This window comes from Juglans regia, chromosome 9 (genome assembly GCF_001411555.2).
Source record: "Juglans regia cultivar Chandler chromosome 9, Walnut 2.0, whole genome shotgun sequence".
Taxonomy (NCBI): Eukaryota; Viridiplantae; Streptophyta; class Magnoliopsida; order Fagales; family Juglandaceae; genus Juglans; species Juglans regia.
In genome coordinates, this window is record NC_049909.1 from 17,413,962 (window position 1) to 17,431,175 (window position 17,214).

Consider the following 17,214-nt stretch of genomic DNA (forward strand, 5'->3'; position numbering starts at 1 on the left):
TACCACCAATTTTTTTTCAAATTTAAAAATATACTATTTATCTTTAAAAGAAACATTTTATTCTAAAAATATACACCAATTACATATACAACCAGGAAGTTATAAGATTGAGGAACATGTACATTCTTGTGCAATATATACAAGCACAAGGGTTAGGAGGAACCTAACCAACTGCACATTTTTCATGTACATATACATTTTTTTTGTATATATATTAGTTTGCAAGCAGGAGGTAAGGTTCCTGCACATTTTTTGTAGATGAAAAATAATACGTTGAGGAAAAATAGTAATAGTTGGGAAACAAATAATTTAAGTATTTAAGTAAAAATTAAATTATTAATTAACATATGGTTAATTAGTGTAGTTGTAAAATATGAAAAAAAAAAATTTAATTATTATTAAAACAATAATGTTATATTATTATATTTTTCACTAATCTAATGTGGTGTTATATCTTGAATAATTTTAGTTTCATAGAAAACATGTATTTTTAACTAAATGTTAGAGATGATTTTAATGAAACCAATGCTAATGCTCAAGGAATAGTACTAATTAATGTATGAGCCATCTTATACGTATCTCTAGCTCTCTCATTTTTGAGACCACCTTCAAATTTGAATAAGATTGATCTGCGGTCCGACTTTTTCTATATGTAACTAATAAAGCCTTCCCATACTACTTTTAGTCATCCCACATATTTTAAACTAGGTGAGTTGCAATATCGATGATGTATACATGCAATTGTTTTGAGTTTTGGAATGATTAACCTCAAGAAAAAGAAAAGAAAAGAAAATATAAACACATGAAATCTCCTATAAATATTTAGATCAGTTTTTTGTGCCTAAAAAGATTTGATTTTTATACGAGTAATTCTACATATAATTGTGAATTACGTAAATATTACGTAATAATTTTAAAAATGAATGAGGTTTATTATTAAAAAATTAATTTTTTTATGTAAATATAATATTTTATTTACTTTTTTCAAAATGATTATACTGTAGTTATATAATTTACACTTATAAATATATTTTCTATTTTTTACATACCTCACTCGTGATTTTAGAATTGAACACTTAAGGTGCGTTTAGATATTGAACTGAATTGAATTGAATTGAGTTGAGATAATAAAATATTATTAAAATATTATTTTTAAATATTATTATTATTTTTAAATTTAAAAAAATTAAATTATTTATTATATTTTATATTAAAATTTTAAAAAAATTATAATAATAAGATAAATGAGTTGAATTCGGATTAATTTTCAAACCTACACTTAACAGTCAGTATTGTGTGTCTCCCCGTACCCCTTTACAAGCATTTAATGAATGGAAAGGTGTGGGGTTGAAACATCTCTAAATAACATAAGGCACGCCGCACGCGGGGACAAATAATTAATTAAGTAGTTAGTTAGCTATGACCACCTTTCTTGTCGGTCATCAAATTTGCTCCATTTTTCATAGCTCACAATTCGAGCTTTGACATTTTTAATATATCAAACTTCGGTACAATAATAATTTTAGTTGTTGAGATGCTTAATTTATAAATTCATTCTATCCTTGACGTGGTATATTAGATTATAAAAATAATTTTATTATAATTTTAGTTGTTGAGATGCTTAATGATATTGTTGTAAAAATATAAATTCCTATCTTGCTTGGTTATTACAGCAACATCTGAATTGCTGTAATAAGTCCACAACAGTAACAAAAACCTAGATTTACCCTCTAATTTCTCAATTATTCACCCTAGCGAGTTTTTGTCTCTCCCTCTCTCTCTTTCTCTCTGGCTCGAGGCTTCGCACGGTTGTTTCCGCTTGCCGTCTTGCCACGTTGCCGACGCCGGTGAGTTTGTCTTTCACTATTTTAGGCTCCATCAATCTCTCTCTCTAATTGTCGCTTGGTTTCCTGGGTATAATATTGTTTTCATAGAACCGAATGACTGCATTTTATTTTGAAGTACTTACCTTGAATCCATAGAATCGAATGACTGCATTTCATATGGAGTCCATGTATATGAAGTTCTGATATCTGTACTTGAGCCTCAAAAAAGAGAAATAAAAGAAAAGTCATTAAAATCTCTATCATTGTGTGGCTTTTATTTTCAGCACATGAGCCTTTGTTTGACATTGAAACTACTGCGATATTTGTCATCTGCATGCTCAACAACTACCAGACTTAGATCAGAGAGTTCATCACAATTTTTCCAAAAAGTCCAGACGTTTTGGTGTTCACATTGACAAAAGTTTATTGCAAGTTTATTAATATTACAGTTGAAGATTATCTTCCACCTAATGCTTTCTTAACCAAATTGCATTATTTCTGTGATGGTAGAAGTTGGCCCAAATTATCAAACACAACTCTAATCTATGTATCCAACCCATTTATACACCCACACACACACATATATGTATAATATAAGACGATCATGATTAGCCATTTTTAATGCAGTGCATGCTTATCCCCATTATGAAAATATCTTCTATATATATATATATATATATATATATATATATATATATGCAGGTGAGACACTGTTTATATTCGGTCCGGTCCACAAAATGGCCCAAGACCGGTCAGGTTCGGACCGAATTGGCCGGTCCGGACCACCCGATTCTCATCCCTAGTTACAATTCAAACACACACATAAATGAATTATTAGATAATTTCAAAGAATCAACATGCATGGAGTAAAATTAATATTTATATTAACAATTGTATATAATAATGCAACATTTTGTGATAGTACTGTGATGTGATGGAAATTAACAAGCTGGTTGTTATCCACGATAAGATTCTAAACGTATTGATACAAACATATATATATATATATATATATACTAGCAGTGTATGTACGTGCGATGCACGTTTGCCCTGTATTAGGTTATTTTAAAATATAAACATCTAGTGTAGAATAAGAGAATTTAATGATAAGGTCTATGAAGATAATATAATTAATTGTTTAAGTAAATTATAATTGTTTAAAGTCTCTGATAATAGATTTAGACAGACTATACGTTTAAGCAAGTCAGGAAAGTGAATATTACATAATTGTTTTTTTGGTTACTGAAAGTAGAGTCTAAAACGACTAAATATTACATAATTGTTTCTTTTGCTACTGAAAGTAAAGTCTGAAACAACTAAATATTACATAATGGATTCAAAGGGGTGTGTTCTCCTCATTCACAGCATTGTTCTCATCATTCACAGCATTTATGGAGAGAACGTTGAAGAAATACAAGTTTGTGCACAATATTATTTTTATGAGCAATTTTATAGCAATTTTTAAATTTTTTTTTTTGAAATTGAATGAATTTATAAAATTAAATTTATTTTTAATTAAATTATATAATTATATTGATTGATTGAATTAATTTAATTTCATATTTTGCAATAAGAATAAATTATGAAGTTTTTAATTCAAATATAAATAGTAAAAGGAAAACAAATTGTTTAGTAGTAAAATAATAGCAGAAGAGGTATGATTAAAAAAATATAATTTGAAAATATTTCAATTTTATAATAATTTTTATTTAACTGTTATATTTCATTTTTTAAAATCTAATAATTATTTAATCGGAAAGTACATCTCTATTATTTACAAACTTTATTATTAATATTCATAAAATTTTTATTTCATTTTGTTCTTGAAGCATATTTTAAAATACAAGTTTATGCACAATATTAATTTTATTGAATGTATACTCTATTTTATCAAATTATTTAATTAAATTTTCGATTTTTAAAAATTTTAATATTTTACTAATTGATTATGTATAATTATAAGGGTAAAACTGTAAATATTGATGTAAGTATTTGCATATAAAACTAAATTTGTCGGTAGAATTTTATGGGTAATTTTATAACAATTTTTAATTTTTTTTTTCTATAAACATGCATATGTAACTAATAAGATATAACATTTAAATATGTTGGAATAACATTTAATTTGAAATTATAATTTAATACAGCTCAAAGTTCAAACAGAATAAATATTGAATAAATGATATTAAATAATTGATTTAAATGATTCTAAAATCAGAGAAGCAAAATAAACTATTTCAGTTATTAGTTCACAGTATGAAAATAAAAAGTTAAAAGATCCATACTTTTGATATTTTTATAAGCAGCTAGTTGTTGAGATATTTTGTTTCCACTTTTTATTTCACGGAGCTTTATTTTACTGTTTAGAACTGTTTATTACTGTAATTGTTTATTATTGTTCACGAGTAATGTTCAGTACTGTTTATTATTGTATCACATTCTGTGGCATTGTTAATTACTATTTATACTGGTTAGTAGTATTTATTATAAAAAAATCTTCACAACCTTCTAACACTCTACACTCCAAAAAAAAAAATTGAAATAATTTAAAAAGATTAAACTAAAAAAAAAATTTTTAAAAAAATTTAAAATTTAAAAAAAATTTAAAAAAATATAAAATGTAAAATGTGATAGAAGTTGTGTAATAAAATTCATTTATTATTGTGGTACTGTTTATTATTGTTGTATATAGCCGAGATAATTTATCATTGAATATTCACAAAATTATTATCTTATTTTATTTTTCAAGCATCTTTTAGAGTATAAGTTTATATACAATATTATTTTTAATAAGTACGTACTCTATTTTATCAAAATCTTTAATTTAAATTTCAATTTTTAAAATTTTTAATATTTCAATAATTGATTCTGTATAATTATATAAGTAAAACTATAAATATTGATATAAGTATTTACATATAGAAATAAATTTGTTGATAAAGTTTTCCTATATAAAAATTCTATATGTAGCCACTTTTATGTTTTAAATTACATGATTTTCATTGGGTAGTTATTAAAAAAAAAAAAGGTCAACATATAAATAATTTTTTGTATTATTAATTGATGATATATATGTCATATAATTGAATTCATAAGATTTAAATTTTAAAAATTTATTTTTTAAATTAAATTATGTCATATAAATAATATATAGTGTAAAGACTTTCAAATAATTTTTAAACTAATTCAAAATTATAATTTGAAACAGTTCAAAGTTCATACAGAATAAATATTGAATAAATGATATTAAATAAATGACTTAAAAAATTCTAAAATCAGAGAAGCAAAATAAATTAATTCAGTTATTAATTTACAGTATGAAATTAAAAAGTTAAAGGATCCATACTTTTGATAATTTTATGAGTGGCTAATTGTTGGGATATCTTGTTTCCACTTTCAACTTCACGGAGCTCAACCTATGTAAAAAATTCAACAATGTAATATTCTAGTAAGAACAAAAGTAAAATTGTAAAGAAAAAAAAAATACTATTATTTAACATTTTCAGATGGCAAATTGTAGAATTATAGGACATATAAATAGGACAAATTAAAGAAAAATGACAAATTCCTAAACTCTCTCTCTCTCCTAGGCGATTCGGGAGCACGGCTCCTGCCGCCGAGCCCCGGGCATCGTCACCTCCAACACCGGCCTGTTCCCCTCACGCCGACGAGCATCCCTGGCACTACCACTCTTCCCCACGCGCAGCCATCGATGTCCTCCGTGGAAGGAGAACCGAAATGGGTTTCTCCCATTTTTGTGAGATTCCGCCGCCGTACGCGGCCGCCGAAGGTCACGACCACCACCGAGGAGTCCTCCTCAAGGCGGCGACCATCCCAGCCACCTTCGAAGTTGGCCACGCGCAGATCTCCGTCTCCCCCACGGAAACCGAACGGAAATGGGAGAAACCCATTTGTTTCACGTTACGCCGCCGTACGTGGCCACCGAAGCTCACGACCACCACCGACGAGTCCCCTTCAAGGCGCCGACCATCGCACCCACCTTCGGAATCCCCCACGCGCAGCCTCCGTGTCCCTCACCGAAACCCACACGGAGAAAGAAGAAAAAAATATGCGAGAAACAGAAGAAAAAAAAAACAAAAAACAAAAAAAACAAAATGGAGAAGTTAGAGGTGAGATTAGAAGAGAAAATCGTACCAACGGGGGGAAGAAATCTGAAGAGCACGGGAAATTTTTTTCTTCCTTAGTTGAGTTTGAGAATTGTTCTGTAAATTGGAAGTGTTCTGTAAATTTGAGATGAAAGTGTGTAGATCAGATATTTCATCTCTTATATGTAAAGATCAGATATTTTACATTTATCTGTATGTAACGAGTAGATATTTTGAGTGTGGAAATGATGCTAACTGAACGAAGAACAAGAACAAGATTAAAATCGGAACTGAGAAAAAGCAACTGAGAAAAAGCAACGAGAAAAAAAAAAGCTGCTACTATTCACTACTGTTCATGTTATATACACGCTTTTAAGTATTAGGGTGATATATATATATATATATAACTATACTAGCAAGGGTAACGTGTGATGCACGTTTGCCCAGTTGACCAATTTTATCATGTTTCAAATTTTTAATTATAAATGGATATAATTTTGTCTATATATTTTTAGAACTTTTTTTCTGTTTAGAACATATTATACATATGATCTGCATAATTTTATAATTATAATACAACAACTTACAAGAATCAAGTCATAACTATATACAAATATTTTTAAAGTATATATTACAAGAGCGACAAGTTTTAAAAGAGATATTTAAAATATTCAATTTGTTGTCTCACGAACGGCAGTAACAAATAGCACGTTCAATTTGTTTTAACGCAAATTTATAATCATATTAATAAAATTATTAAATTTGTTTAATTATAAGGGATTTTACTAATATATTAATTGATAATTACTAATTGACATGAGGTGTCTAAAATAATTTCTTTATTATTAAATTATATTAAATAACCTTACATCAAACATATTAAGTATTTTTTCCGATAAATGTCTTCTTTTTTCTCTTTCAATTGAACATTATATCAATTTCTCTTTGAGGTTTTTCATTTAAATTTTTAAAATGTTTTTTATAGCAAAATTTACGTAAGAGTTAATAATGATGATATTTGAAAATTTTAAGTATAAATGTTAACAATATCGTTTCACCAAATCTCGTTTTCTACCGTAAATTATTGATATTGTATGAATTTAACAGTAAAATATAAGAATTAAATAACAATGTATCAAACATACAAATATACATGCATATATACAAGAATATAAACATAGATGATATGGTAAATATTTATATTTAAAGCAAGAAAATGAAAAATTTATTTAAAAAAAAGTCTCTAAATGGGACATTAAATTAACTAATCTAAATATGCCATATGAATAAACAGAATAAATATTACAAAAAAGTAAAATAAAAAATATACTTCAAGTAAAAGCGATAAAAAATACCGGAAAGTAGAGGAGAAATAAATGAACAGTAAGAATAGCGCAGATGAACAGGTAGTGAAATATTGTCGAATAAGATAAGAATTGAACTGGCTAATCAATGACAAAGAACATATAAAGAAACAAAAAATAATTAAATTAAAATGTTATTTATTGAATGACGCTATAATAAAAAATTAAGAATGAAAACAAACATAATGAACAAGACAAGCATTTATAAAATTGCAAATTGAACATAGTATAATATTGTAGCAAACAGAAAATGTACGCAAGCATAATTGAATTTAATAACAACACATTTTCACATCCAACCGACTCCATACTCTTCATACTCAAAGTTCGACACAACCAACCAGACTGCAGAAAATTTGTTAGTGTAAAAATATATTCAAATCTCACAAAAGTTTTTGAAAAATTACTTACAGTGATAGAATATAATTTTCGAATGATTAAAAATGTGCTAGAGGTAGCAGCAAAATAACGTAATAGTGTATTTTGGACTATGGTCATGGGTCTCAAAAGGCCAAATTTTGAATGGGAATAATCTAAGACTTGGAATGCTAGGGAAGCGCTTAGAGATGTTGATGAAGTAAATGGTGGTGGTGGTTGGCCGCAGGTGGCAGCGGTTGGAGCCCAAAATATCCAAATTGAAAAATGAGCTAGAGGGGCTTCAATGGTGGCAGATCGGAGCTACGGTTGGCTGGTTTAGGTGGCTGGAGGGCCAATGGTGGTGTGGTGAAGAGATGGTGGTCAACAGCAGCGCAACGACGACATTGGAATTTAAAAGGGTCGCGGCTTGGATTCCCTCGTGGCGGTTAACGACGGCACGATAGGAGCTGAGATTGGAAGGGGAAGAGAATGGGTGGGGTGGTGTTGGCCACGCTGGCGTGCGGCGGTGCACTAGAGGGGATGAAGAAATAGACGGACCGCGGCTTGGATTCGCTCGTGGCGGTTAACGGCAGCACGAGAGGGGCTGAGATTGGAAGGGAAGGAACGCCGGCCGGAGGGGAAGAGAATGAGAAGGACGGTGTCGGCCACGAATGCATGCGACGACGCACTGCAGGAGATGAAGAAATGGACGGGGGAGAGGGGAGGAGGAGCTCGCGTGCGGGAGAAACCAAAGGCAAAATGGGAAGAAGAACAGGGGCAAAATCGAAATTTGGGAATGGAAGTAGGGGCAAAAAGGAAAAAAAAGTGTTAGACGAAAAACTGTTCATCCAACATTCGCACTTTATATATAAGTAGATATATATATATATGTATGAAAAATTATACTCGTCATCTCTAATTAATGGGATTTATAAAATAATACTATTTATATATTAATTCAGATCATCTAAAATTATCTCAAAATCCTAACGAAAATTAAAGAGATGGACAGTGTTTTTTGTGTCAACTCTCTGTTTTCCTGTCATTTCTCAAAAGGACCATATTAGGTTGCACACAAAATTTACACACTATAATACAAATGATTTTTTTTTTCTTTTAAGCATTTTTTAAATATCTTTAACCATTAAAAAAATTAAAAAATATATAAATTCACTAATAGTCATATTTTTTAATTATTAAAAAAAATTAAAATATAGAAATCAGCATATTTAATGAATATATTTAAATTTAAAATGCATACTAGCATTTTCTTGCGGATTGAAAAGGTGACAGATACCAAGAAACTCTGGCAATTTAGGACAGGTTTGGGAGGTGGGATGAGACACAAAATTCTCATCTCATCTCATCTCATCATTACACCTTTTTTAAATTTTCATACAAAATATAATAAAAAATTCAACTTTTTCAAATTCCAATTCAACTTTTTCAAATCTCAATACAATAATAATACTAAAACATAATATTTTAAACATCAAAACAAAACATAAAATTCTCATCTCACACCCCAAACATGCCCTAGTCGCCGGGTTAATCTCTTTTAGGTTTGGGAAGTAAAATAATAATAAAAATAAAAATAAAAGAAAATAATTATAAAATGTTAAATAATAATAAATAGAATAATAAATAATAAATAATAATAGATATTTTAAGAATATTACCTGTACCCAACGAGCTATCCCACTGCACATATCTGTGTGCGTGGCCGAAGGTTTGAACTTTGAACAGTGCAAGTTTCAAAGCAAGAAAACGTGCGATGACATATGCACGTGGAACTTAATTCCCCATGCAAAAGCAAACGTGAATAGTACTGCAGGCCAAAAAAAAGAAGAGTAATATAGAAGAGTAATGCTACATACTGTCGTGGAATGCGCAAACGTCGTGCAGTCACTTTGAAAAAGAGTGAGGTCCACTATTAAAAAATTAATTTCTTTTCAGGTGGGTCCCTTATTTATTCACTTTTTTTCAAAACGACTGCACGGCGACTGCACGCTCACGACTGCAAGTATCATTTCTCAATATAGAATACTCTGAATTCCGAATTTCGATATTTTTAGCCCCACTATTATTAAAGGAAGGAAGGAAGCCAGCTTACTCTTTGAGTTTGCGTATGATCTGTAGATTTGAAATTTTATATAGCGTAATTTGGAAGAAAGTTGTACAATTTTGTTTTTTAGATAATAGTTTAATCTCAATTTGTCAAATATAATATTTTAACTTGCTAGAATATTCATGAACACCAAAAAATAATATTTTTTGTTGTGTGTATTACAATTTTAAATAAAATACTTTTCAAAAAAATGCATTTGATTCATATTGTAATATGACAATTTTTTCTATTAAAGTGTAATGAATTAATTAGTATATGGTTAGTTGAATATTGTACTAATCTGGTATATATTAATATTATTATATATAAATTAATATAATACTTATAATGTGAAATAATCAATTTATCTCAAAAGTTTAAACTAAAAGAAAGAAATAGATTTAATTATTTGTATTATATTTTTAACACTTCTTTTCACATGTGGGTTAAATTTTCTCTCGATAAGTGAATTCAACATGTAAAATATTTAATTAAATGAATAGAGTTAAAATTCGAATTCAGACATCTGCTATGATATTATATAAAATAACTACTTATTTCAAAATTTTAAGATAATGAAAATATATAAATTTAATTATTTGTATTATAAATTGCAATTGATGAATAATATTTTTGTACTGTTGCTAAATGTAATGAAATGAATAGATATACTTAACAATTAAGTTATGTTGAAGAATCAAACTGATTGAGGTGCGTTTTTACGTATTGAAAACGACAATCACTTATTCCGTCAGTTTCCAAAGCAATACAGTACTATCGGCATGGGGAGTGAATAATGGAGTTTTCATTTTATTGGAATGACAGAGACCATTCCTCCAATTGTATTTTGTCGAGATCTAAGCAATAGATCATCCATCAATGCTTGATAATGGTTCACATCATAAATAAATGATAAATAATATTTATAATTATAAAATATATAAATATCGTGCACTATTTTTAAAAAAATTAATAAATATAAAATATACATAAAAAAAAAAATTTTAATAGTAGACTCAATTTTTTTAAAAAATAAATATTTGACGCTTGTACAAACTATAATAATATCCAGTATCACTTATATATATATATATATATATATATATATATATAGAGTAGAGCTAGAGTAGGCTGGCTATTACCAAAATAAACCAACCACTTTTAGGATGCGTTTAGATGTTGAATTGAATTGAATTAAGTTGAGTTGAGATGATAAAATATTATTAAAATATTATTAAAATATTATTATTATTATTTTAGAATTTAAAAAAATTAAATTATTTATTATATTTTATATTAAAATTTAAAAAAATTGTAATGATAAGTTGAGATAAGTTTAGCTTCCAACAAAGGCTTCGTTATGAAGGTTTCGTTTGGAAGCTGCCTTCGTTGGAAGCTAACAACGAATACCCAATAATGAGATTTTTATAACAATAAAGAAAAAAACACAAAAGAATAAGAACTCAAAAGGTCTTAACCAATTTGTTTCTGTATTTTTCGTTCAAAGAAGACTACCAACAGTGTGGTCAGATAACTCTTTCCTTTCTTGCCTAATGTTTGAACTCCTCTTGTTGTGTTGTATCACTCTTAATATGGTATCAGAGTAATAAGCTCAAATTCTGAATCTCGCTCCCTCTCCAACCTCGAAAACAACCCCCACCATCCCGCCAGTCCGTTCTTCATCCAACCTGGAGAAGGAGCCTCTTCCCCCTTGGTTGGTTCTCGATCTCCTAACAACTGAGAACTATGTCACCTGAGCAAGGATTATGCGTCGAGTTCTGAACATCAAAAATAAATTTGGATTCGTTGATGGAAAGATTACCAAACCAACAAATACATCTAACCCTATTTATTCCGCCTGGGAACGCTGCAATGATGTAATAATCGTCTGGATATTACATTATATTAGTTCAGAACATCGATTGAACATTGCTCATGCCAAAACCGTTGCTAACGTTTGGAAAGCCCTACAAGAGAGATTCTCCATCCAAAATTTTCTTCGCATCTTCCAACTTACAAAATCCATCTCTTCATCAACACAAAACACTGATTCCATCAGCCAATATTACAACAAGCTTAAGAGCTATTGGGACGAGCTCGAGATCTACGAACCAATGTCAGCGTGCACCTGTCGAGTAGTTAATACTCTGCTCGAATCTATCCACCGAGGCAAGGTGATGCAGTTTCTTATGGGTCTTGATGATTCCTTTGACTCAGTTCGTGCTCAAATTTTGCTTTATGATCCGCTCCCACCACTCAATCATGTTCTCTCCTTGGTCCAACAAGAAGAGTGATGCCGACAACTCACTCATGCACCTACTCTACTTGCCATGGTCACTAAAGGACTAGATTCTCACAACCAGCCAAACTCCCGAAGGGAACGCTTATTTTGCTCTCACTGCAACATCCATGGACATTCCCTAGAGCGTTACTTCAAAGCAAATCCAAATCTGCATGTGTGTTCACACTGTCGTATACCTGGACACACGAAAGAAAAATGCTATAAGTTGAATCGATTCCCCCCCCCCCCCAGGACACAAGAATAACTCCAAGTTCAAATCATCAGTTAACCAATCTTCACTTGTACAATATACAATCAATCATGGTCCACCTATTACTCAAGAGTAGTATGGTCAACTCATTGCCTTGCTCAACTCCTATCAAAATGATGTTGTTATCCATGTTGCCACCAACGCTCATACTAGTTCCTCATCCATGTCTGGTATTTCCTTTTCCAATGTTACACGCGCACACGGTCATATCTCACACACCACCAACACTTGGATTATCGACACCAGAGCTACATATCATCTATAGCCCCAAATTCTTCACCCACAATGTTAATCCAATTCGTCAAACCATCAAGCTTCCAAATGACGCTTCCAACACTGCCACACATATCGGTGATGCGTATTTGTCCACTGATTTAATTCTTCCAAATGCATTATTCTAGGTGCATATTAGGTGTTTGATGAATGGTTTCCTTGAACTTCAATACTTCGTGTAAAACAAGAAAATTGTTGTCGCATCTTGCTAGTCCCGAAGGACTGAGGATACTTCATAATTAAGTTAGTCGCTCTTTTCTTATCTCTAGTGAAATTCAAGAGAGACATAATGAGAATATTTTCTTCCCTTTTACCCTCACCCTTTATAGTGGCATTTTATGGGATTTTCACCATGCAGTAAAGCTCTTTGAGTGGGGTTTTGTTTTTTTTTTTTTAAGGTTTTGCTATAATAGTTTTATTGAAAAAGCAAAATAAAACAAAAATATGGTTTTAATTATCGTAATAAAAAAAAATTAATTGTCATTCAATATCAAGACTGTTGATTTTTTTTTATTGACACCGGGTGCCTAGGATGCTTGCACAAGCCCTGCAAAGAATTTCTTACAAGTGCACCTTGGATAAATTTATAAAAGAAAAATTCTCTCATCCGATAGCTCCTAATGATTGTTTGCACTTAGTGAAATTCAAACTTTGTACCTTCGAAGGAGTATACCTTCAAAACCAAAGGCCTTTACCACTCCATCCAACCATAGGGGTTAAGAGTTGATAGTTCACAGTTGATGGTTGATAGAATCTCTTACCCTCCTAATCTGAAGTTTCGGCGAAACTTCCTTGTATGAATTAATTATTAGTAGATATGTTCTCTATTGGTTTCTTTGGATGAGTGAATCTCATTATTATGGCCGGACCAAAGCTTTAAAACTAAGATAATAAAACCTATTTATCGAACTAAGTTTTCTGCGATCCCTAAAAACGCCTGATATATTGCTACTTATCAAATGAACTAATTTACGAAAGAAATTAATGAATAGCAACATACGTGGCCGGTGGCCCACCTACGTTGCCGAGAGAGTGAGACTGTGAGAGAGAGAGAGAGAGGATGTGCACTGCTTGAGGAGGACCTGACACCCCAAGCACTAAAAAATATGGAGAACGGCACATCTAGTCTTTAACACATTCATTATTCATGTCACTCAAAAAAAAGGAATTTGCATGGCCAAATTCTCCATTTTTTGGGGTTGGAGAAGACATCTAAACTAGTTTTCCTTTATTTTAGGAAATAGGCCCCATCTGGGCAAACAGTCACAGAAACCAGCTGGGGAAACTAGCTGCGCCTCCGTCCTCGATATAAGATGGGACACCTGAGCTCGAGTTATATATTATGTGACCGTATTAACAGGAAGCCAAGTGATTGGTTTCTCGGATTAATACCAACAGTATCTCATTATTCAGCTTTAAAACAAAACGTTGGGGGGGAGGGGGTACCAATTCGATACCAATTCCTGTGAGTGCAATATGAATAATACCCATCAGAATCATATTGCAGTATTCAAAATATTGGCCAGATTGCACAACTGATCACGATAAAGTCGCCACAAGCGATGGTTCCACTAAGCCTTTAACTGGGGCTAAAAAGGGGTAAAACACACCAAAGAAGCCCCTACGCCTCAAAATTTGACGTCCGTTGTCCATGTACCCTGAACACTAGGGTGTTTGGTTACGTGTCTTGTCTTCAATTTCACCGCCTTTCTTCCCAATGCATTCCTTAACCGGGTTGCATGTAGAAGGATGTCTTCCGGATCCATATTCTTCACACATATCACCCGCTCATTTTTGTTCCCTGGGTATTTGGTTCAAGAAATTGTTGTTTAAAGCATACAACGTGTTTTGCAGTAAATTCAAATGAGAGAGAGAGGGTGGGGAAGTCTTACGGTAAAAGCCTTTCAAATGCGGATGCTGACCACGAATGAGTTCAGTGACAACTTCTAACCGAGGATTTTTCTCTCTAAATGCCGGTAGATGTGAGTCCATTAATGCCCTGCCATATTGGTTTCTTAAATGTTAATGCATTAAATATTAAAATGAAAAGGGGATCACTAGATTTACAATATTCCAGTGCTCACAAAAGAACACCGGTTTTGACAAGTTTGGATGAATATTTACACAATAAACAGAAAAAAACAAAAAACAAAAGATTGATCAGCCCTTGGGAACAAGGGCAAACCCCCTATGCAGAAGAGGGGGGAGGTATGGGGCGGTGTTTGACTTTGTTCAGTGAAAACTTTATAGTATATATAGGTTCAGAATCCAGTTTCTTTTGAGGAATTAAATTCCAGCTTATCTTCAGAGATCTTTAAAATGAGTCATCTCGGTATTACTACTACTCTCAATTGTTTGTAGCAACATCCAGAGACTTTGACAAAAAAGTAGTTAAAGAAAAAGATAACCCTACTTCAGAAAGCAGATACAGTAGGAAAGCAAAATTATATAACATAGTTGTATAATTTTACAGAATTTGCATGACCAACTGAGCCCATTAAAACAAGCAAATGAAAAAAATAAATAAATAAACGAAGAATCAGTCCTCTAGATGGAACGAAAACCCATAGCGCACAAAATTCATTCAATTACGATTTCCAGTCCACTTCCTGAAGTTCTAAAGTTCTAAGAGCTAGATGCTTCAAAAATGACGGGCACTCCCATATTACCAACTTTTTCAAGATGGATGTAATAAATGTATGGGTAGACACTGTTTTCAGGACTGAGACCAAGCTAGCTTCTTTCTCTTTCATAGTAAATGAGCTTTTGATCTGCTGCTAGGAATATACAGAGAGGCCTAGGGTTACAAAGTCTAAGGAATTTCCCTTGGCCAACTATTTGATGCCCTAGGCTACCATTATGTGCATACATTAAACATGCCCTTAGTTGTCATTGCTCTTAGACAATCATCACTCCAATACGAAAACCAAAAACCCAAAAAAAAAAAAGGAAAACAAGCCTATATAAAGTGATAGTTGTCATTGCTATTGCACATTATCCAGACCAATTCCACATTATATATATTTTTCTGAATAATGTTCGACACCAAAAACAGATCAATTCCACATTGTCCAGCATAGTCACATTTGATGGGTACACATCACTATCACCCGGAGGAACTTTTCACAGAAATTCCTATTTGTTTCATTTTTTTGGGAAATTCCTCTTGTTTCGAGTAAAAAGTTATAAAGTACAATAGTCAAAATGCGTTGAGGTCAAGAACTTGGGGCTTCCAAGAAAGCAAGGTACACACCATAAACTTCCTCTTCAAATATCAGTCTAATAACTCACAAAACCAGGCAATAGACCAAACCATTATTAAAAGAAGGAAAATCTGCTTAGTCCCCTCAATGTTACCACTCAAAGTTACTGCTCGAATATTTTAATTTTTTTTATTATTTTACTTAGTGATTAAAGAAGTGATTATTAGTGAAGTTGTATATTTTTTTTAATTTTTTGTCAATTGTTAAGGATGTTAAAAAATTATTTACAAAAAAAAAATAATAAAAAAAAACAAACTGCACATTTGTGCAAGCAGTACACCCAGCATAAGTACTGGGCGGCCCACTAGCACCACCACTAGCACCACCCTTAAAAAAATATGCTGAAAAGGCAATCATAAGAGAACTACATTATGGTCCAGATTATACTGCAAAAACTAAGGTATTCTCAATCATCGTCTTGCAGTTCAATCAGTTTATCTTAATAAATACTAATTTTCAACAATCAGTAAATACATATGAGACGATTAGCTTAGAAGGCATACCCGATGCCCCTGCTACTTCCACCCCAATCAGAATAGCTCACAATCAGCTTTTGTAGTTGCCAAACACCTCTCAAAGCCATCTAACTTCAAACGTGATGGGTTATTAAACTTAAAATTTCTAATGATAAAACAATATGAATCAAGAAGAGTTAGGCCCGCTTGGAACTTAGACTGTCTAATTTTAAACTGAGTCTAACATTCAAACACTTAACTCTTATATCACTAAACTTATCTCAACTCAAAACCTATTTACACGTGGTACTCACAAACTTTTTCAACTTCTCATAAATATATCTAAATTCATCTCAAACACGTCTAAACTCATCTTAGGTGGACTCCACAAAACCCTTTTCACCATTTCAATAAAGAACTCAACTCAGCTCAACATCCAACGGGGCCTTAACCTCAAATACGAAAAGTAACTTGGAGTAGCTACTGAGCATATGGCAGAGCGTAATGCGAGCGTAATGCGAATACTATTATTTTGGTCGTAATTTGTCAAAAGGAAAAAACACTTCTCATGTACTATTTCTTGGAGCAACCTCAAGAATTTCATAAATGTATAGAACATATTAGGTGGTAGGCTGGTAGCACAACGAAAATAAAAAAAGAGGTTGTTTCATTTTTCATTGCAAATCAAAGCCATGAATTTCGGAGAGAGAACAGGTTGCGATGAGATTGCCGTAGGTCTTACCTTAGTCTCGTTATCGCATCAAGGGCGGTCGGTGAGATAGAGTTCAGCTAGAAGCGGCAGAGAGCTATCATGTGCGCTCGGCGCGGCGGAAAGGGGGGATGTGTGCGACAGGTTTAACAAACTCTCATGAACTGCTCTCTTCGACCGCCGCAACTGAGATCCGTTTATT

General features: G+C 31.8%; 1 protein-coding gene across 2 annotated transcripts; it reads right to left on the bottom strand.

Moving 5' to 3' along the window:
* Window positions 1–13,830: 13,830 nt before the first annotated feature.
* Window positions 13,831–17,214, bottom strand: LOC109022197 (54S ribosomal protein L51, mitochondrial). 2 transcript variants are annotated; one of them, XM_035694166.1, is made up of 5 exons: window positions 17,116–17,180; window positions 17,046–17,066; window positions 16,352–16,435; window positions 14,478–14,584; window positions 13,831–14,386 (listed from the first exon to the last, which is right to left on the bottom strand). In XM_035694166.1, exons 3-5 carry the CDS (start codon window positions 16,429–16,431, stop codon window positions 14,214–14,216), a joined length of 360 nt encoding a protein of 119 aa, XP_035550059.1. In that variant the 5' UTR covers window positions 16,432–16,435; window positions 17,046–17,066; window positions 17,116–17,180; the 3' UTR covers window positions 13,831–14,213. The 2 variants fall into 2 exon arrangements, 1 of the variants encoding a protein (XP_035550059.1); XR_004802430.1 differs by lacking the exon at window positions 16,352–16,435 and having other exon boundaries at window positions 14,271–14,386; window positions 17,046–17,214.